The sequence below is a fragment of the Vulpes lagopus genome, chromosome 5 (assembly GCF_018345385.1).
Source record: "Vulpes lagopus strain Blue_001 chromosome 5, ASM1834538v1, whole genome shotgun sequence".
NCBI lineage: Eukaryota > Metazoa > Chordata > Mammalia > Carnivora > Canidae > Vulpes > Vulpes lagopus.
The window spans coordinates 125,993,378-126,015,457 of NC_054828.1; the positions used below are offsets into that span (position 1 = coordinate 125,993,378).

Below are 22,080 nucleotides of genomic sequence, written 5' to 3' on the forward strand. Positions count from 1 at the left end.
GCCAGAGTGGACGGCTGTGGGTCCCACCCCCGTGTCAGCACACAGCCACAGACACGGCTGCCATTTACTGAGCAGCTACTACGTGCCAGGCACCTGCTAAGCACCATGGTTCTCTGAGAGATTCTAATGAGTCCCCTTTAACGAATGATCCCAACGAGGATCAGAGGGGCTCATCAGCGGGCCTGAGACCACACAGCTACCAAGAGAGTGGAGGGGGAGAGAAAAGTGTTTGAGCTGGAAGACATCTCAGAGAATCTCCCTCACTCCCTGGGCTTCAAACCCAAGCCGATCTGGCTCTGTTCCTCTGCGGGTTATCAGACCAGGCTGGAGGTGGGCCACACTCGGGTTTGTCCATCCAGCCGATACGTCAGAGGCACTGGTTCTAGACGGAAGGATGAGCTGGAGGACAGGCATATCCACCCTGAGGAAGCTCAGAGCTTCTCCTGGTCTACAGACCCCCCTCCCTTGTACACCACCGTTCCGAGGCCGCCTCATAGCAAAGAGAACACATGGGCTTTGGGGTCTTCACACCTGGGACTGAATCCCTGCTCTGTGTGGTCTTGGGCCTCAGTTTCTTCACCTGTCTAATGGGGATACCCATCTAGCAGGGCTGCTGAAAAGACTGGAAAGAAGTTGAGAAAAGGGCCTCCCACAGGTGATAAATAAGTGGTAACCACGCCGCTTGGCGCTTCTAGCTCTGTGAACTCTTCCCCTCCTGGGAGCAAGCTTTTCCTCAGAAGGAAAACAGAAGGCGGGAGTCGCCAGCACAGAGCCTCCTGGAATGTGGCAAGGCTCCCCGCGCAGAGCCCTGCGCATGAACCCTTTAATTAGCTCTCAACTAAAAATAGCCCCCCGGGGCTGCACACCTACCTCCTGGCCTAGCACAGGGCATGCCTGAGCTGTGCCTGAGGAGTGGGGGGGGGGGGGGACAGCCAGCCTGTGACAGAACCTACGACACAGGTGGGATGAACAGAGCAGGAGGCTTTATTGAAAGAGATACAGAACCGGGCGAGGGCTCCTGCCATCAAGCCAGACCATGGCCTCCATCCCTCCCCACCCCCCCAACGCTGCCCGGGACTCTCGGACACCCCTCTGTCCCCACCGGCTCCTGAGAGCTGGCAACATAAAGGGGTCTTACCCAGCCTCACCAGAGGTGCCCCAGGGGGCCTTCAGAGAGTTCTGTTCAGGAGTCGGTGGAGGGGACAAAAGACAGCCCCTCCCAGGAAGTCAACCGACAGGCCCGTCACACCATCCGTCCCGTCCACTGGCCGAGTCCGTCCGAGCCCGGAGGACCCTCGTCACTTGCAACTCTGGAGCCGGGTCCTATGATGTTTCTCCTCGGTCAGGAGAGGGATGAAGGTGTCGCTGTGGGAGAGCTTCAGCCGGCTGCTCCAGCTCGGCCCCTCCTCCCCCACGGGCTCGGGCGGGAGGCTGTCCAGGTCACTGCGGGAGCACCCCACCTTGCCCTCGCCCCCGCTGCTCGAGGTGAGCTCCATCAGCTCCAGCTCGTGCTTGGCGGCCGTCTCCAGGACCCGCTGCTTGTTGTAGTACCTGACGAAGTTGTTGATGATGGGGTGGATGGGCAGGGCGATGGCAATGACCCCACACAGGAAGCTGATGGCCGCGTTGAGCTTGCCCAGGGTGGTCTTGGGGTAGATGTCCCCGTAGCCCACGGTGGTCATGGTGATGATGGCCCACCAGAAAGACTGGGGGATGCTCTTAAACAGGGTCTCGGGGTGGCTCTGCTCCATGGTGTAGCCCAGCGCCGAGAAGACGAAGATGCCCACCGCCAGGTACATGAGCAGCAGCCCCAGCTCCTTGAAGCTGCGCTTGAGGGCGTAGGTGAGGGTCTGCAGGCCCGAGGAGTGGCGCGCCAGCTTGAAGATGCGGGCGATGCGCATGATGCGCAGGGCTTGCACCGCCTGCTGCACGTTGGTCAGCTCCATCATGCGCGCGCCCAGGTGCGTGAGCGTGAGGCTCACGTAGAAGGGGAGGATGGCCAGCACGTCCACGATGTTCATGAAGGACAGCGCGAAGTGCAGCTTGTTGGGCGAGGAGAAGAGGCGCAGCAGGTACTCCAGCGTGAACCAGCCGATGCACGCCGTCTCCACGTTCTCCAGCGTCGGGTGCTCCACGCGGTTGCCGTCGGCGTCCAGGACCTGCAGCTCCGGGATGGTGCCCATGCACATGACCACGGACGAGACGAGGATGAGCAGGAAGGACAGCACGGCCACCACCCGCGCCGGGCACGACGACTCGGGCTTCTCCAGGAACTTCCAGACGCACTTCTGGCAGCGGCGCCAGCGGCCCTCGGCCGAGTCCACGCCCAGGTCGTCGAGGATGAGCTGCACGCGGCGCGCGATCTCCTCCAGCTCCTCGCGCTTCTCGCTCAGGTGGCTCTTGCAGCAGTCGTCCAGGAACTTGAGGTCCACCTTCCAGAAGTCCATCTCGTTCTTGAAGCAGATGGGACAGATGCCCTTCTTCATGTGCACCTCCCCGAAGTAGTACACCTCGATGACACACTTGAAGGCGTCCGGGTCCCTGTCGAAGTAGAATTCGCGCTTCCCGGGGTCGTAGTCGTCGCACAGGGAGAAGATGGTGTCGTAGCCCCCCGCCAGGCAGCCCATGAGCTCGGCCAGCCGGGTCTCGGGGTACTGGCTGAGCAGGTCCCCGTACAGCACCTGCCGCACGCCCCCCACGTTGACCACGATCTCGATGTCGTCGCCGGCCCGGGAGCCCCGGCTGCCCCTGCTGCCCCTGCTGCCCCGGCTGCCCGGCTCCGGCTCCGGCTCCGGCTCCGGCTCCGGCTCCGGGAGGCTGCGCTCCGCCGCCGCGTCCATGCTCCCGGCGAGCGCGCGCTCAGCCTCGGCTCCGCGCCCCGCCGCCGCCGCCGCCGCGGGTCCGGAGGGTCCGGGGGTCCGGGGGTCCGGGGTCCTCGCCCTCGGGGGGGCCGGCCCGGCGCCCGCCTGCCTGGAGGGGTCACAGCGGGCGGCAGGCGGCGGGCGCGCGCCGCGGGGGGGGCATGCACCCGGCGCCCGGGCTCCTGCGGCCGGGCATGCGGGGCCTCCGGGGCGCGCCGGCGGGGGGCTCTCGCGGCCGCCGGCCTCGCCCTGGGCGCTCACCCCGCTCCCGGCCGGCGCCGCCCGCCGCGTGGGCTCGGCCTCCTGCACGCCCGGGGCGGCGGGGCGCGGGGCGCGGGGGCGGGGGCGGGGGCCGGGGGGCGGGGGGCGGCGGGGTCGGCGGGGTCGGCGGGGTCCGCGGTCCTCCGCCCCGGGGCGCGCGGGCAGCGGCTGGCAGGTCCCCGGGGCGCGCGCGACGAGCCCCGGAGCTGCCGGACCCACGCCGCCCGCCGAGGCGCGGAGAGCGAACTTGGGCTGCCTGCGCCCGAGCCGTTTCCAAACACAATAGGAATTCCAGCCTGACGTCAAGAGCTTCTCCAACTGTACCCTCTTCTGGTGGAATTCTGCAAGGCACGCGCCGCAGCCGCGGGGAACGGGTTAACCCTTGGGCGGGCCGGCCCCGCCGCCCCCCCCCCCCCAGGGCGCAGGGCCCGCGGGGCCCAGGAGCTCCGGCTGCAAAGTTGCTCTCCCCGCCGCGGAGACGGGACCGCTGCCTGTTGCTCCGCTTGCACGCGAGCCCCAGGAAGCCCCTTCCGAGGCTGCTCCGCCCGCGCGCCCGCCCCCCTAGTCCCGGACCCCCCAGACCCCGCCCGCCGGTCCTCCCGGCTCCCTGCACCCCCAGCGCTGCGGGCTGTGGGCGGCACTTCTCCGCCTTCCCCCAGGCGCGCAGCGAGCACACCCGTTCCAGCCCCTGTAGGAAGGAAGCGACTCGCCCAAGGTCGCACCGCGCCCGGGACGCAGAGCCCGGTTTGGCCACCACTGAGTCCCCGAGCTCCCTGCGGTCCTGGCCCACTGATCCACGCCCGGTTAGCAGGTTGAGATTCCGCCTCCACGTCCTCGCTGCCCACCACTCCCCATTTCTCCGCAGCCCACCGCCACTGCCACTGCCACTAGCCTCCGGAACCTTCGCATCCCCAGGCTCCTGCCTCCCCCCCATTCCCCATTCTGTCGATGGCCCTTCCCACACCCTCCCCTCTCTTCTGGGCTTGTGGCCACAGCTGTCTTTCAGCCACTCATATGCCTGTACCATTGCAATAGCTTGCAGCATGATCTACACTGCAAATTATTGAGCATCATCTGTGACCTGGAGACTATGTTTTTTAAAAAAAATATTCTAGGGGCACCCCGGGTGGCTCAGTTGGCGAAGCGTTTGCCTTCGGCTCAAGTCATGATCCCAGGGTCCTGGGATCCAGCCCAACGTTGGGCTCCCTCCTTGGTTGGGAGCCTGCTTCTCCCTCTCCCTCTGCTGCTCCCCCTGCTTGTGCACTTGTTCTCTCTCTCTCTCTCTCTCTCTCTCTCTCTCTCTCTCTCTCTCTCTCAAATAAATAATACCTTTAAAAAGTATTTGAGAGGGAGGGGTGACCAGGCAAGTACAGAGGATTTTTAGGGCAGTGAAACTACTCTGATGATATTGTAATGGTGGATACATGTACATTTGTCAAACCCACAGAATGTACGGCAGCAAGACTGAACACCAATGTAAACTATGGACTCTGGGCAATAATGCTGTGCCGCTGTAGGTTCATCACTTGTGACAAATGTGCCACCTGGCGCAGGATATAGATAGTGGGGGAAGCTGAGCATGTGCCGAGCAGGGTGTATGCAAGAACTCTCTGTACTTTCTGCTCAATTTTGCGGTGACCTTAAAACTGCTCTGAAAAATAAAGTCTATTAAAAATATATGCTGTAGACTCACCATCAGGGAAATGCAAATCAGAACCACTACAACGTATCACCTCCCACCTGTCCAAATGGCTAAGATCAAAACCACGAGAAACAGCAAGCGTTGGTGAGGATGTGGAGAAAAAAGGAACCCCCGTGCACTATTGGCGGGAATGCAAAGTGGTGTAGCCACTGTGAAAAACAGTGTAGAAGGTCCTCAAAAAATTAAAACTAGAGCTATCATCTGATCCAGTAATTCTACTACTAAGTATTTGCCCAAAGAAAACAGAAACACAAACTTGAAAAAAGATACACACCCCCCCTGTGGGTAGAGCAGCTTTGACAACCATAGCCAAATTATGGAAGCAGCCTGAGTGTCCATTGACTGATGAATGGATAAAGAAGATGTGGTATATCTATACAATGGAATATTATTCAGCCATAAAAAAGAATCAAATCTTGCCATTCGCAACAAAATGGATGGAGGTAGAGAGTATAAGGCTAAGTGAAGTGAAAACCATGTGACTTCACTCATGTGTAGGATTTAAGAAACAAAACAAATGAACAAAGAGAAAAAAGAGATCAACAAAAAAACAGGTTCCTAACTATAGAGAACAAACTAATGGTTACTAGAGGGGAGGCGGATGGGGAGAGGGCGGAAATAGGAGATGGGTAAAAGGACACTTTCCTTAATGAGCGCTGAGTGATGTATAGAATTGTCAAATCACTATATTGTATGCCAAAAACTAACAGAACACCAGTTATGTTAACTATACCGGAGCTAAAATTTACACACACACACACACACACACACACACACATTCTGTAGGCTGGGATTTTTAATCTTAAATTTCTATCCATGAATGGATCATGAAATCAGTTTGCTGGGCACTCGTCTTTTTCTTTAATGAGCTGGTATAAAAATGAATGTATGAGAATACCTCACGCAAAATGAGTCTTGTTTGGTGAAATTTCTTCTTACAAATTTATTTCCTTTCCATTTAAAAATCAGCCTGCAACCTGTTACTACAGAGTAAGAAATTGAGATTCAGAAAGGTTGAGTAATAATAATATTTATTTTAAGCGTGCCATGAGCCAAGTACTTTCTGAGCGCTTTGCACTTTGCTCATTTAACTCCCATACGCGACTCTCCAAAGGAATAAGGTGTCAGGTAATCCATCAAGATCACTCAGCCGGCAGGTGGCAAAGTTGGGGGTCGGAACCCCCACAGCCTGTCACAGCCCACACGCCTCACTTCGCATGTTCTGGTCATACAACTGGTAATGATGGAGCTGAGATGGGATGTGAGGCCTGCTTGGTGCAAGGGCTAAATTTCTGTACCGTGTGTGTAATACAGCACCCTCCCTTCTACACACACCCCGTATCTGTGTTCCAATCCCGACTCATATTCCTGCCTTTCTCGGTTGCTCCCTAGTTAACCTCCGGGTTATGTTCAAATTGCATCTTGGTGGAAGCTTAATGGGCTTTAAAGCAGCCCTTTATTTATTCAAATATTTATCGAGCTCCAATGGAACGCTCACACACACAGATACACACACACACACACACACACACACTCCGCCCTGGGTGTGGGAGCTGGGTTCATACTCTAGTAGAAAATATGTTTTTTGAAGCTAATAATTAATTTGCAGTAATCGGTATAGCTGAGAGATATGTGGAAGGAGTGGTGGTTCCTGAATTTCCTCTACAGGGGTCATGGATGAGACCCCCAAAATCTTGGGAAGAGGTTGGAAGAGAAAGAGGCTGCATTTGCTTAGGGCCTTTGCCTGATTTAGGTGGGCATGTGGGGTGTGTGACGGTGATCCCCCAGGCAGGTAGAGGGCCACCCGCCACCTCCCAGAGCGGTCTCTAGGTTCAAGGCGCTGCCAGAGTGCAGGTGTTTCCAGATACCTGGCCAGCCCTGCAGGGCTGCAGACTCAGCACTCTGGAAGAGCCTGGGCTGGATTTGACCCCTGAGGTCTGAGGCCCTCCCGTGGCATGCCTGTCTCACCTGGGAGGGAGTGGTCTGTGCAGAGGAAGACATGTCTTTTGGAGGTGGGCTGGTACTGATGGCTGAAGCTGGAAACAGACCACACAGAGCCATGCAGATTCTGTAAGGAATTTGGACAAAAGTCAGTTTTTCAGAGCTCAGGTCACCACTCAATAGTTGATTGGTAATGCAATTAATTTACTACCAACCAGCATTTTTATTGAGATAGTATAGAAAACATCGGAGTACATCAACATGGTAAAAAAAAAAAACGGGAGTACAGGATACAATATAGAGTTGAGAAAATGTTTCACAGCAGCCCATGGCAAAGCAGGTGTCCACTGGCCGCGGGTGCATGAGAGAGAGACAAATCACAGGTCAGGGCCAGGGAGGAGGACCCCTCCTGGAGGCACTGAAGCCATCTGAAGCCAGAACTTAGAAGTGGGCCCCCAAACTCTGCCCTTTGGGGAGCGGTCCCAGGATCTGAGAGGGGAGAGCAGAAGGCTTCATGCACTCACCCCCCAAACCAGCAAACCCCATGCCCCAGCCTCTTAGCCTCTTTCCCAAAGGCTCACAAGCTTCAGAGCCTTGGCTGCCAACAGGCCTGAGCACAGAATCCTCTTCCTTCCCACCCCTCCAAGCTTCATGCACCCACCCCCCCCCCCCAGGGCCCTCTCTACCCACCTGGCCTGAGAAGCACTCACAGGTCATTTGTGGATTCATTCCCTCAGGGTACTCTCTCCAGGTCTGTACCACCACCTCCACCAGGGGCTGAATTGTGTCCTCCTGCCCCTCAAACTCATATGTTGAAACCTTAACCCCCAATGTGACTGTATTTAGAGATGGGGCCACTCAGGACATAATTAGGGTCAAAAACATGATCTAATAGGATTCCTGTCCTTTTAGGAAAAGATACCAGAGTCCTCCCTCCCTCTGCACACACACAGAGAGGAAAACTAGGCAAAGACGGAGCAAGAAGGTGGCCATCAGCAAGCCAGGAAGGGAGTCCTGACCAGAAACGGAAACAGGATGTTCATCTTGGACTTCCGGCTGCCAGAAGTGTTTTGTTATAGCAGCACAAGCAGACTAAGGCACGCTTCCTCCTCTCTCACACCTGACACGTCTTCCCTAGACCTCCCCCATCTCCACAGCTCCAGGCACAGATTCTTCCTCATTGAATCCCTAGACCCTGTCTGAATTTTTGTGGAGGGTTAGACTGGAATGCCATAGGTTAAAAAAAAAAAAAAAAAAAGCTCTGTAGGCTGTCTTCTCATCAAGGGTCACTGATGTGTAGAAACTTGAGCAGGAGGCTAGATCCATCAAGAATTTCCTGAAGGATCAAACCAGGGGAAAAAGTCTGGACTTTTTGGCTAAAAATAGAAAGTGTCATGCTGTGGTATATTCAGTCCTGCATTTGACTTCTATTAGAATTGTACATTTCATGATATTGGGGGGATGGGACACACAAAACCTTCCATTAGGCCCAAGGAGCAGCAGCAGCAGCAATTTTGACTCACGTAGGCTTTTCATTTAAATAGGGATGGAGAAAAAAACCCACAGCCTATTTAGACATTATGAGGAGTGATTGTTTGAACCATAGCTTTCTTTATTAAATATGTATTTTTTTTATTTGTTGAACAATAACATTTTGGGCTATGGAATGCTCCATTTCCACAGCGCTAATTAAAACCAGCACATGTGTATCTAAGTGATTTGTCTAGACAACGAATGATGCAAGCTGTAATCTACTCCTTTTTTATGGAATAATCAGTTCTGCTCAGTTAAAATTTCTTTGTGTTTTGCTGAATCTAATAATACCTTTCATTAGGATTTACTTCTGTACTCTCCTGGAAATTTACATTTCATTATTGGCTGTGTACCTATCAGTGCAGCAAGCTACCCCTGGGGCCCTGAAGAATTGATTGACCAGAAGCCTCCTGACTCCTCCTGTCTGAATAAAGTGTCCCTGGGAGTCCAGGGCAGGAGGTCGGCTGGGTGGGAGGGGTGTTGGATCAAGAACAGGGGTAGCGGAGAGAATGATGTAAAACATCAGGAAATGTCAGTTTTGCCTTGGCTCCTGAGCTGTTTTTTTTTTTTTTCTTTTCTATGCCTTGGTTTTTTCATCTGCAAAATGGACCTAGTGACCTTTCCTTCCTAAGTGCAAGACTTTATAAGGAACAAGTAAAACAATGGGTGTGAGCAGGCTTTATGAACTGTTAAGATGCTTAACATGTGAAGGCAAAGTGGGGAAGAAGGTGGGGACTTGGACTTCTTGGATGCCGGTCCTGCTGTGGGCATGTGCCTTTGCGCCCACACACGTCCGCCTCCCTGGCTCCATTCACTGTGACTCATCCAGCTCAGGTCGAGAGTGGGAGGACTGTGCACATGACAAGGCCAGCGCACGTCCCAGATATGTATGACGATGTCAGAGATGCTGGATGAGTACAGCTGCCCTAGAGGCTGGCAGGTAGTACCCCCTCTGGGCCTGAGATTCAGTTGCTTTGACTTTCTTAAAAGAAAAAGTACATTTAGAAGACAGATGATGGGAGGACTCTCAAGCTTCAGTCCTCACCAGTTCAGAGTAGAGCATTCACCAGGAGAGGGATGGACGCTGTTTGCTTTTGAACTTGCTTTTCAAGTACACTGAGAGTATAAAAGAAGATAATTCTTTTTTTTTTAAAGATGTATTTATTTATTTTAGACAAAAATAGAGATAAAGCACATGAGGGGATAGGGGAGGCGGAGGGGGAGAGGGGAGGGGAGAGGGCAAAGGTGAATCCCAAGCACTCTCCCTACTGAGTGCAAAGCTGAACATGGGCTCAATCCCATGACCCATGAGATCAAAACTTTAGCTGAAATCACTGGTTAGAAGCTTAACCACCCAGGCACCCTGAAAACTCTTTTAAAAACAAGTCCCTCAGCATTTTCCTTTTCTTTAATTACAAAATTAGCATACACATATGATAAAAAATTGAAAAGTGGGGAACCCCATATTTGCATTCCCCAACTTCCTATTCCCCCAGAGGTCAGTGTTATATATACCATATTAGTTTTTTGTTCCTGTGTAATGAATTATCACAAACTAAGTAATTTAAAATGATACATATGTATTACCTTATAGTTTCCATGAATGTTGCTGAGACCTAGTGAGGTCTTCTGCTCCAGGTCTCACAAGGCTGCAAAATGTTAGCTGGAGCTGGGTACTCGTCTGAGGCTAAGGTCCCTCTTCCCTGCTTATGTGACAGAACTTTCTTGCAACTATAGGACTCATGGAGGCTTAATCTTCTTTGAGCCCAGTGTCAGAACCTCTCTGATCTCAGCGAAGACCTAACTCCTCTTTCAAGAGGCTTACCTAGTTAGGCCAGGCCCACCCAGAAGAATCTCCCCTTAATTAACTCAAACATACACTATTACATTATTATTTACATTAGCACCCCCCCCAAGAAATACTTAGCTATAAATCTGACAAAATTTAAACAAGTTCTGTATGAGGAAAACTATAAAACTCTGAACTAAATATATGGAAAGTTATCCCATGTTCATGGATAGGAAGGTTCATTTTGTCAAGATGTCAGTTCTTCAAACTGGACCTATAAATTTGATGCAATCCCAATAAAAATCCCAGCAAGTCCTTTTATAGATACTGACAAACTAATTCTAAAGTTTATATGGAGAGTCAAAAGGTTCTCAATAGCCAACTTAATATTGAAGAAGAATAGTCAGAGGACTGACATTACCTGACTTTAAGACTTACTACATCTTTATAGTAAGCTATAGTAATCAAGGCAGTGTGGCTATAGGGAAACAAATCAATGGATACATCAGTGGAATAGAGAGCCCAGCAATAAACCCACATAAACATAGTCATCTGTTCTTTGATAAAAGGGCAAAGGCAATACAGAACAAAGATTAGTCTTTTCAACAAACGGTGCTGGAACTATTGGAAATCCTCATGTGAAAAAAATAAACCTAGACACAAACTTTACAACCCTCACAAAAATTAACTCAAAGTGGATCACAGACCTAAATGTAAAACACAAAACTATAAAACTTTTGGAAGATAATGTTGTAGAAAACCTAGATGGCCTTGGGTATGGTAGTGCCTTTAAAAATATAACACCAAAAGCACAATCCATGAAAGAAACAGCCGATAAACGAAATGTAATTAAAACTAAGACCTTCTGCTCTGAAAAAAACAATGTCAAAAGAATTGGAAGATGAGCCATAGACTGAGAGAAAATATTTGCAAAAGATACATTTGATAAAGGACTGTTATCCAAAATACACCAAGAACTCTTTACAATTCAACCATAAGGGATGCCTGAGTGGCTCAGCAGTTGAGCATCTGCCTTTGGCTCAGGTCCTGACCCATCCTAGGATCGAGTCCCACGTTGGGCTCCCTGCAGGGAGCCTGCTTCTCCCTCTGCCTATGTCTCTGCTTCTTTCTCTGTGTGTCTCAAGAATAAATAAATAAAATCTTTTAAAAAATAAAATAAAACTCAACCATAAGAAAATGATAACTTGATTTAAATATAGGGTACATGAGAATTTTATACTTTCCACTCAATTTTGCTAATAACCTATAACTGCCCTAAAAAATTAATTTTATTAAAAATTTTAAGTAAGTAATGATTTTAAAGCAAATGCATCTGGATGTGTATGTCTAAGTCCAGGGTCTTCACTGGAGATCATCTGCCATGTAGGAAATCCCATCCCTAGCTCAGCACAGTGGAAAGGAAACTTGAGACAGACAGACAGACAGCACCCCCTGACACCCTATGGAATTCAGCAAAGGGCCCACCACATATGTGGGCTCAGCGCCTGACATTAATACACCTTCAGAGCCCCTCAGGGTCCCGCCCTGTGAAGTGTTTGACAGATGCTTGTCTCTCCATCCCCCCAACGCTGCATCTGCTCCTGGCCAGACAACGGGAAGGGAGGGGGCATTATGGGTCAGACAAGGAGAGAAAGGGCATGGTGTGGAAAGAGGGAAGTGGTGTAGGCTGAACGGGGAGCAGAGTGGGAGGGATAGAGGAAGGGAAGGTGGATGGGAATAAAGAGAGAAAATTCAAGAATGTCTTCTCATGTTTTGAAGAAAATGTCATGTCAGGCAGGACTTGATAATTACTGTCATTTGTGGGATGTTTCCGTGCAAGAGAACCAAATAATTATGATGTCATGAGCTCAGTGCCTTTCCCCCAAGTCAGCATCCAGTCATCAATGTCTATGGTGTAAGTGTCCTTGGGAGCCTCCTGTGCATTAGTCACATCATGGGCTGCACAGTGGAGCCCCGCGGGAAGCAGAAGTTTCTTCCTCATGTAGTTATGACAATCATATAGGACTTCCCAGGTGAACCACTGGGCCCTGGGAGGCACCAGGTTTCAAGAAAGCTGGAAGGAAGCAGACCATTTAGGCCAACTTCTCACCCACGGTATCCCTCCTACCAGGCACTCGGTCTCGACTTGGATGCCTCTAGTGATGGGGAGCTCATTCTACGAAGGGAATGGGGAGTGGCACAACATGAAAATTCTCAAAAAGAAACGAGGACTTTTTCTACTTCCTGATGGTGGAGTCATTCCCTACCCCGAGACCATGAAGGCACAATCTTTCCAGACAGGTCAGATCTCTAGTGGAAAACTAAGGTTTGAGTCCCACCTCTGCCATGTACTAGCTGCGTGACCTTGGACAACTCACTTTGCCTTCCTGAGTCTCAGTTGCTTCTTCTACAACTAGAGATAATACTAGACCCACATCAGATGATTATTTTGAGCAGTAAAGGAAGCACATTGTGAACTATGATATGAAGAGTTGCTATCATTGCAACTATTTTTTATAATATTGGCAGTGAAATGAGACCTAAGTAATCAGATTCAAACTTCTTTGCTTTCCAGTGCCAATATATAAGCAAGCTCTAACGTCCTTGTCTGTAAAAACATGCTAACAGTCAGATGGAAAAAGAAGCAGAAAGAGACTGGGTATGGGGAAGATGCTCACGTTCATATTTTGTTCTGGTGCTTTTGTGAATGCACTAACACAGCATTGCTCACTGTGTGCTCCTCTCCAGCTTTCATCTGACTGCTCTGCAGTGTGTAGTAGCCACAGAGTCTGGGTAGGATGACTCCCACCCCAGCTTCAAAGGGATCCCCCTCAGTCTGGGCCACTAACATCACCCCCTCGACATGTATATTCCCCTTGCCCCCACTAATGCTCTAGACAAAGGTGAGTGGCCCAGCCTCAAATCTCTCACGGTATTTTCCTGGCCATGGGGATGAGGAGTGGACAGGATCTAAGTTGCTCCAATCAAAGTATAGCAAAAGATTTTTGTTGGATGGATTGAGGCAAGAGAAGTTCTCTCCCCTTCTGGATATGAACGTGCAAGGATAGTTTTTCTGAAGCTGGTGGCATTCATCTTGTAACTGTGAGAACTGCCAGCCATCAGATGAAGTGGACAGAGGCAAAGACAGAATGAAGAGACAGACATGAATGTCCTTGTAGCGTTAAAACACTAGATCAAACTGATCCTGAAGCCAGAACTAGTCTTGATTTTTCAGTCGAGGGAGTCAGTGGCTCTTTCATTGCTTAAACCACTTTAGGTTGCAAATTTCAGCATCACCATTACCAAACTTTGTGCAAGGGAATGTAATCATTACATGAAACTTAAAATCTGCAATTCGATGAATGGAAGCTAGCAAGTAGATAGGGTTTGGGGTTGATAGGTTGGCATTCTTGGTTTGCAAATGTAAAAACGAATATTTTAACAGTGATCTGTGGTTCCTTGGGATACAGACCATGATTTACCAGGGCGATAGCCCTGGGGTAAGCTTCGAAAGGAACTGTTAGACATTGACGTGAGCTGGGTGCTTCTCACAGCTTTCTGCAGGGTCCTCCAACGGGACAAGTCTAGGGTTGAGGGGGAACCACCTGAAAGCAGAAAGTAAGAGAGAAAATGGAACTTTGCTAAGAGAGGATTTCTCTGCCCTTTTTGCAAAATTAGACTGCCATCCTAAAGAGCCAAAGGCCCAGGAATCTGGAGCTTTTCAGAGCTGGAGAGTCGGACTCTCTTAAAAATTCTTCTTAAACTGTTACTAGAAGCAGAAACAGGAGGCAGGAAGCATAGCAGAAGAGAGAATCCAATTGAGTCTGGTGTTTCTTTTTCTTGGACCCATTGGACAGGGCTGGGGACAAAGTATATGTCACTGTCATGGCCACTGGTGAGTGCCCAGGCAGCCATCCTAATTGTCCACAGCTGATCTTGGAGCAGATTTTACTAGGTGGGATGTGATGGGACGTGGGGAGGACTAGATAGGAATGAGCCTGAGCCTGGACAGGCAGAAAATAGAGAAAGCCCACCGGAAGGCTCTAGAAAGACAAGAAAGACTTCAAACAGTAAAATATAGTGGCCAGGAAATAACCCCTGGTCAATTTGCCTACAATCCAGCCCGGGGCTGCCTATGGCAAAGAACACAGCTCTCGCTGATCAAGCTGAAAATTTGGGCTCAGGGTGTTCACCAAGGGCCCCAACGGCCAAAGCGGGATGGAATGCTCAAGCCTGGTGTGAGGGCCAGCATCGAGGTGAATGCTAACTGGGAGAGAAGGAGTGTGGCTGCAAATGGAAGAAGCAAGTGAGCAGATGGTGACCGGAAGGTCAAAAGAAGGACAACATGGGCGGTAGAAAGTGTGGCAGGTGAGAGGTCTGGACAAAGCCCAGCATGAGGCCACAGTTGTCCCTTTGATGTGGGCCTGGTGCGGAAGAGGGTGGCTAGAGGAACTACTACCCCTGCAGGGCCACTTGTCCCAGGCTCCACGACCCTGAGGGCTGCAGTGCCCAGAACACAAGACCTTGACCCCCAAGGGAGTGCAGCCCAGTAGAATGAGGGCAGAGTCCTTTCCCTCTGAGCCTGGTCCCGTTAACTGCCTGTCTGCCGGTCTCTCTCCCTGGCCCCCATCCAGTCAGGACCTTAACAAAAACCACTTTCAAGCAAAAAGTATACAGATCTAAAATCCACAAAAGCATCCGTGCATGTCTATAAATTACACCAAATATTTCCAGTCATGTATGCAGGGAAACGGCAGAGCAGATGAATAGAAGGCCCCCCCAAAAACCCATCATACATATATATATACACACACACATATATATTCCTATGGATGTGCCTACAAATAATCTGCATGTTTCCACCTATGAAAAGCCTCCAGGCTTCATACAGCCATCAGACTCCCACCCCACCCTCCCATGAAAGCACGGTTTGGAGAAGCAGTGAGAAGGGATATTATTTTGGGTTCATGAAGAAAGAAAGGCTGGGACTCAGGTGGTGCCGTCCTCTGTGGAGAGACCCCCCCACCCCGTGGCAGATTCCGCACGTCCAAAGTCAAGTTCATCCTCACCCCCTCTCCTGGGCCCCTACCTCCCAGTCACCCAGGCCAGGCTCTCTGGTTCACCCTCCACTTGCCAAAATGATCTTTGAAAATTGGAGTCTTTGGTGGCACCCCCCACTCTGAAGCCTTCGGTGGCTCTCTGCTGTACACTGAGTCAAGTTCAAGGCTCTCAGTGTTGCTCTTGAGGCCTCATTGTGCCTTGGCTCCCTAACTGGGTGCAGTTCCTGGCTCCCTGGTCTTTGTCTGCATATCCTTCCTGGCCCCTTCTGCTAGCTGCCCAGCGGATTCCCCTTCAACCTGCAACCCTGAGCCCCATCTCCATAGACCTTTGACTGATCTCTTAGACATAGGGCATCCTCCCAGGTTCCCTACCCCTCTTCGACCTGGGGTGATTATTGATTATACATGTCTGTTTCCTTCTCTAGGCAGTGAGCTATTTGCAGGGCAGATGCCCTCCATTTTGTTGTTGTGTCCTCAGCATCCAGAAGAAGATCTGGAGGATGTTTGAGGAGTGAAGGAAAGGATGGATGGGTGGATGGATGAATGGATGGATGATGAATGGTGAATGGATAGATGAATGGATGGGTAGGTGGATGGATGGATGATGGATGAATAGGTGCCAAAGGCTCTGATTTTGAGGGACTTTGCAGATATAAGTGGAAAGTACGGGCATACCCAGTGGCTCAGAGGTTTGGCACCTGCCTTCGGCCCAGGGCGTGATCCTGGAGACCCGGGATCGAGTCCCGTGTCGGGCTCCCTGCATGGAACCTGCTTCTCCCTCTGCCTGTGTCTCTGCCTCTCTCTCTCTCTCTCTCTCTGTGTGTGTGTGTGTCTCATGAATGAATAAAAAAAATCTTTAAAAAACCTATAGAAGTGGAAAGTACATAGAAAAGAGAATTTTTTCCTACATGGCATGTGCAAGACATTCCATAATGAAGAACAACACTAGGCTTCTGTAACACACTCTCTTGCAAAGGAATCACCAGGAGGGTAGCATGGGAAATGAACAGGAGGGCAGTAGCCTGGGCAGGCAGAGACCTGCTTCCAAACATGGCTCTTTCATTAAGCAGCCATGTGATCTGGAAACAAGTCACAAAACCTCCCTGCAGCTAAGATTTCTCACTGGTAGAGCTAGCTGCCTGAACCAGCATGGTCTTCTTTGCTCTGAAACGCTGATGGTCAAGTGCTCCACACTGGGATAGGTGATGCTTGGGTTTCCAGATGGGGAAGAGTCGTCCTAGTTCCACTTCCATGATCACTGGCTGTGTGGTTCAGTGCCTTGCCCATCCTCTCTGAGCTTCCTTTTCCTCACGTCTAGAATGGAGATGTAACAAGCCCACCTCAGAGAGTCCTGCAGGGGCAACAGGAGATCAATCAGAAAGGGCCAAGGACATGTGTTGCCCTCCAGTTTGCAGGTGGCGGGGGAAGTGCCCATGGGTGCTGGGTGGCCCACGCTCGCCACCTGAGGCGCCCTGTATCCATCTGCTCCGATGCTCTCCAAGGCCAAATTTGTGCCAGCATCCTAGGAAAAGTCTGGAAGCAGGGCTGTGGTGTGCCAGTTTTCATTGTGTGTCTAGAACAAAGGCTCCCAGCAGAGGGGCTGAGTGGAAGCTGAAAGCCAGCACAGGAGTGCCCCCCTGGCATAGCCAAGCTCCCGGGGCGGGGCTGCCTCTGCCTCCGGGATGGAGCACCATTTTTCTCACTTCCAAGCCATGGCCTGCAGGTGTGGCTCCATCCAGGCGATGCCTTCTCCTAATGAGCACATAGACCCTCTCTGGACTGAGTGCCTGAGAGAACTCTCAGAGTTCAAATTCATTGCTTCGGAGGGTCACTTAAGTCCCAGGTCTGGGGCCTGAGGCCTCGCCTCCAAAGCCTTCCTAGCACTGCCCACCCACTGTTGTTCCTCACGGGATATCCCAGATGGGGATAGGGATGACAGCCCTATCCTATCATCCCCGGTTGGTCCTCCCTGGCTGGTCCTCCCTGAAGCCAACAACATGATGATTCGCAGACAGCACCTCCCGCACCCCAGGGTCCCCGACCTAGCTTGCCTGCACCGCTATCTTCACTAACTCGTTCTTTCAACAAGGGCTGGCCAGGGCCATCGCCCCTTCCATGTCCGGCATGTCCCACGACAGGGAAGACAGCCTGGGACCACACAGTAGCCTGTTGCATTCTCTGGAGGCAGCTGCCGAGGAGGACTCGCTGTGCCAGAGGTCAGTGGGGAGGGACACCTGAGGACCCTAGAGGGAGGATGGAGAGAGAGGCTGTTCTGCCCAGCCCCGTGGGGAGCCCCAGGGTATATTCAGCCTGCAGAACCGGGCAGGATGGCCAGACTCTGAAACTCTCCTTGATCAGTCACTGAAAGTGGACAATCCTGGGAACAGTGTGCCCTGGGCCCAAGTCCCTCTCCGTAGTGCAGCGGGCCTGGGAGAGAGCGGACAGCTGGAGTCACAGCCCTCGCTGGCAGGGGACCAGAGTGGCGGAGCTCCCGGTCCTCTACAGAGCTGAGGAATTGCCAGGTCCCTGATCTTTTTAAGGAAGATGCATTTCACCCAGCTTTTGAGCCAAATAAGGGCAGCTGTATCATGGCTCTGTCCTCTAGGGCTTTAAAACTTCAGGTCTGTGCTTCGATCTAAGGAAAGGCGGGCACGCACTTGGCAGACTGTCCCATGTGACACTGGATACAGGCCTCAGGGGGGGCTTCAAAGAGTGGGTGGCTTCCATGCACCTGAACTCTCATGAAGAGCCAAAGAGGGGGGCGTGGCAGGTCTGAACCCTCATGTTATGGGCAGTTCACGTTTCCCACGACCCCCGAGATAGCTTCACATTCATGAAATATCCACAGACTAATGACAGGGAGGTGTTAACAACCTGCAAAAGGGTTTCCAGTATAGTCAAGACACTGAGAGACTGAATCAGTTCAGATCTGTCCCTCCAGGTTGGCTTAACCTTCAGCTCTGGCCGTGTGCAGGGCTGCAGCCAGGGGCACTCACTTTGTCCAGCCTTGGCCACACCTCCCCCAGGGAGGCCACGGGTGTGCCTTACACCTACCTGGTTCCTCCGACCACCTCTGGGCTCACATCTGAGGATGGAGCTGAGTTCTGATTTCCCCGGTGGTGGCCCATGGGGCTCAACCATACAACCCAGAACTGTGGAAGAGTAAAAGCCATGAGGGTAAATTTAACCCTGGGAGACAGGAGCCGGCCTGGCTGGCTAATGACTTCCTTGCCCTTCCGAGGACCCCCACCCTCCAGTGGATTGTTCCGTGACGCAGTGGTTCATGTGGCTTCTTCAGATGTATCCAGTAACTTAGAAATCAGCTCCCTTTTTGGAGGGGAAGGGAGCTGTTGCTGGCCTGCTCTTGCATTCCCTCATGTTGGCCTCTCCACTTTCTTGTCTCACTTCCTTTCCACTCCTCCTTGCTTCCCTGGAATTGCAATATCTCCTTCTTCCCCAAAAAATCTTGCCGCAGGCTCTGTTTTCTAGAGAATCTGGGCTAAAACAGAGCTATTCCTAGACAGAGCTAAAGCTGGGTGTCCTACAATTCGACTCCATCCTGACACTGACAGCCTGGAGAGAGCATCAGATCCCTCGGGGTAAGGGCTCAGCCCCACAGGACGGTCGGGCACCACCATTTCAGATGTTAGCTGCAGGTCCAGGGCATCACCTGTGCTTCTGACCGACTTCCCACAGATTAGAGGTTCCCATGACCCCCTCCTTGGGTTCCATCAATTGCTGGAACAGCACTCAGAACTCAGAGAAATATTTTACTCGCTAGATTACCAGGTTATTATAAAAGGAAATAACTCAGGAACAACCAGGTGGAAGAGATGCACAGGGCCAGGTATGGAGAAAGTGCGAGGAGCTCTCACGCCATCTCCAGGTGTTCCTCAACCCAGCAGCACTCCAAACCCTCTCCTTCTGGGTTTTTATGGAGCTTCATTACATAGACACAACTGATGAAACCATCAGCCATTGGTGATTGAACTCAATCTCCAGCCCCTCTCCCCTCCCAGAGGTCTGGGGATGGAAGAGTCCCAACCCTGTAATCACATGGTTGGTTTCCCTGGCAACAAACCCCCATCCTTAGGTATTTTCCCAAAGTCACCCCGTTGAAAGGAGGGAAACTGAGTGAGGAAAAATTAGAGAGGAAGACAAACCATGAGAGACTCCTAACTCTGGGAAACAAAGGGTTGTGGGTGGGGGATGGAGTGACTGGGTGATGGGCACTAAGGAGGGCACTTGATGGGATGAGCACTGGGTATTATACTATATGTTGGCAAATTGAATTTAAATTTTTTTAAAAGCCACCCATTAACGTAACGAGATGCCTTTATTGCTCTCATCATTTATGAAATTCTAAGGATTTGGGAAGCTCTATGCCAAGAATGGGGCAAAGACAAAAATTATAAGTGACTTCATTTCGAAAGAGGGTCTTTGCAGGTGTAATCAGTATAAGGTGAATTATGAATTGTGCTGCACATTTATCCACTGTGACTGGTGTGCTTGTAAGGCTCATGTCACCATTCCCACTGCCACCGCTCAGTGCAGCAGAATGGGGATTCCTCTCTAGGACAGTGTGTGGCTTCTAATATCAATTCCTCCCCTTCTTCGGTCCAAGTCATTTAATCCATCTGATCGGTATGCAAGTCTATAAACTGGATGTGTCAGGATAGAAACTACATCGTAAGGATGTCATGAGACACACAGGAGATGATGAATGTGAAAATTCTTGGGCACCTGGGTGGCTCAGGGGTTGGGCATCTGCCTTGACTCAGGTCTTGATCCCTCCTGGGATCAAGTCCCACATCGGGCTCCCCACAAGGACTCTGCTTCTCCCTCTGTGTCTCTCATGAATAAATAAATAAGATCTTTAAAAAAATGTGAAAATTCTCAAAAACCAAAGGTGCTGCGGGCACCTGGGTGGTTCTGTCCGTTAAGCACCCAACTCTTGATTTTGGCTCAGGTCATGATCTCAGGGTTATGAGATTGAGCCCTGTGTTGGGCTCCACGCTGGGTGTGGAACCTGTTCGAGATTCTCTCTCTCTCTCTCTCCCTCTATCCCATCCCTGCTCACTCTGTCTCTCTTAAAAATAAATAAATAAAAACAAAAAAACACAAAGGTGCTGCACAGCATGCTTCAGTAGGTTATTATTCTGGCCATGTCAACTTACCTACAGGAGACCAACTCTGGTGGGTCTACTGTCAAGGTTGGGAAGTAACCTGGCGACATGTGCCACTGTGTCCCGTAACACCACAACCTTCTCAGCAACCCATTTGCCACTGGGTGTTTAACTGGTTCCAGAGCTTCCTGAAACAATTCATAAACAGAACTCCTAAGGGAATCTTTTTGTTGTTTTGCATTGTACGAAATAACTATGGAGATAAAACTGTGAAGAAAGAACTCGCTTTGCCCATGGAAGGTTCTCTTGACTCAAGAGGAGCAAAGGCAAACGGCAGGCCCAGGTCTGGCACTCGCGTGTGCGGCTGCAGGTCCCTCCCGAGCAAGCTTCCGCAGCTCACCAGGCGCCTGACAGCCCGCGTGCTGAAATCCAACACGTAAACTCAGAGACATCAGCCCAGATAAACACCACCTGCCTCTTCATTTTCTAAGACGGCTCTTTAATCCCTCCAAGTTGGAAGGAAATGTTCTTCCTAGACGCCGAGCACTTCTTGAGGAGCGGTTCCTGCAGTGAGACTGGGCCCCCCCTCCCGCCCTAGCCCCCTGCTTTGACAGGTGTTAATTATACCCTCGATCAGAGAGAAACATCTGCACGCTCCAGCATGGAGGGAGGCAGCAATTTGCAGCTCAGCAGGCAGCGGATGGGAAATTGCTGGAGTCTTGTTGGCCAAATGGGAACCATCACCGTGGCTCCCCACCCTCTGCAAACAGGCTCCCCCTGTGTCTCTGGGGCACACAGGGGTGCTCAGGGGAGCCTGCAGGAGAAAGCCCCCAGAATCTCCAACCTTCCTGCTCCTTCTCTTTCCACCAGAAGAGTCAGATCCATCCAATTGTTATACTGCACAACCCTCAATCGGCCGTCCTGAAAGTCTTTCCATAGGTTGGCGGCATTCTCCTGTGGCGGCTGTACTAGCCCGGACTTGATGTGCCTTGTATCTATCCCACTTGATGCTTACATTTCTCCCCCAGAAATATTTATGTGTTTGATTACAGGGTGCTGCCCAGACCACTAGACCTCCTGGTGATATTGTGCAACATACAGAATAGAGGCTGCATTACTTTTTTTTTATTTATTTTGAAAAAAACTATCTCATTCCAAAATACATCTGGTTCTGAGGAATTATCAGGTTGTATCCAGGTGATATTTGAGACCTGACCTGACTCTGTCTACCTGGACTCAATGAACACATCCCAGACAGACAAGATCGCAGCTTGAGAGCTTTCCTGGTCCTTGCACGTTGGCTATTTCTATCCACACACTGTTCCCTGAGAGTAAGGATTGGGTCGCACCCCTCCCTTGCTGTACTCACTTCCCCATCAGGGACTCAGCATCCCTGTCCATCAGGTGAGGACCTCCACTTCCTAACATCTAATCCTTGAGTGCTCTTGGGCTTTGAAACACCACCCATGAATCCCAGTGCTGTAGACTGAATACGTGTGATCCATCAAAATTTATGTTGATGCCTTAACCCCCTGTGTGCCTGTATTTGGAGATGGGGCCTCAGGAAGTAATTCACGTTAAATGAAGTCGTAAGAGTGATCAGTAGGATTTGGTGCCCTTATAAGAAGAGACACCAGGGACTCCCTTTCTGTCTCCCTGCCACGTGAGCACACTTAAGAAGGCAGCTGTCCACAAGCCAGGAAGAGGGCTCTCAGAGAGACCAACTCAGCAGCACTTTGATCTTATCCATCCAAGCTTCCAGAACTGTGAGAGATACAGTCCAGCTGTTTAAGTCCCCCGCTATTTT

The 22,080-nt window shown here is 51.1% G+C and overlaps 1 protein-coding gene across 1 annotated transcript; it reads right to left on the reverse strand.

Annotated features, from left to right (window-relative positions):
• Positions 1-966: 966 nt before the first annotated feature.
• KCNF1 (potassium voltage-gated channel modifier subfamily F member 1) lies at positions 967-2,984 on the reverse strand. Its single transcript, XM_041754227.1, has one exon. It carries the CDS (start codon positions 2,838-2,840, stop codon positions 1,299-1,301), a length of 1,542 nt encoding a protein of 513 aa, XP_041610161.1. The 5' UTR covers positions 2,841-2,984; the 3' UTR covers positions 967-1,298.
• Positions 2,985-22,080: the final 19,096 nt, after the last annotated feature.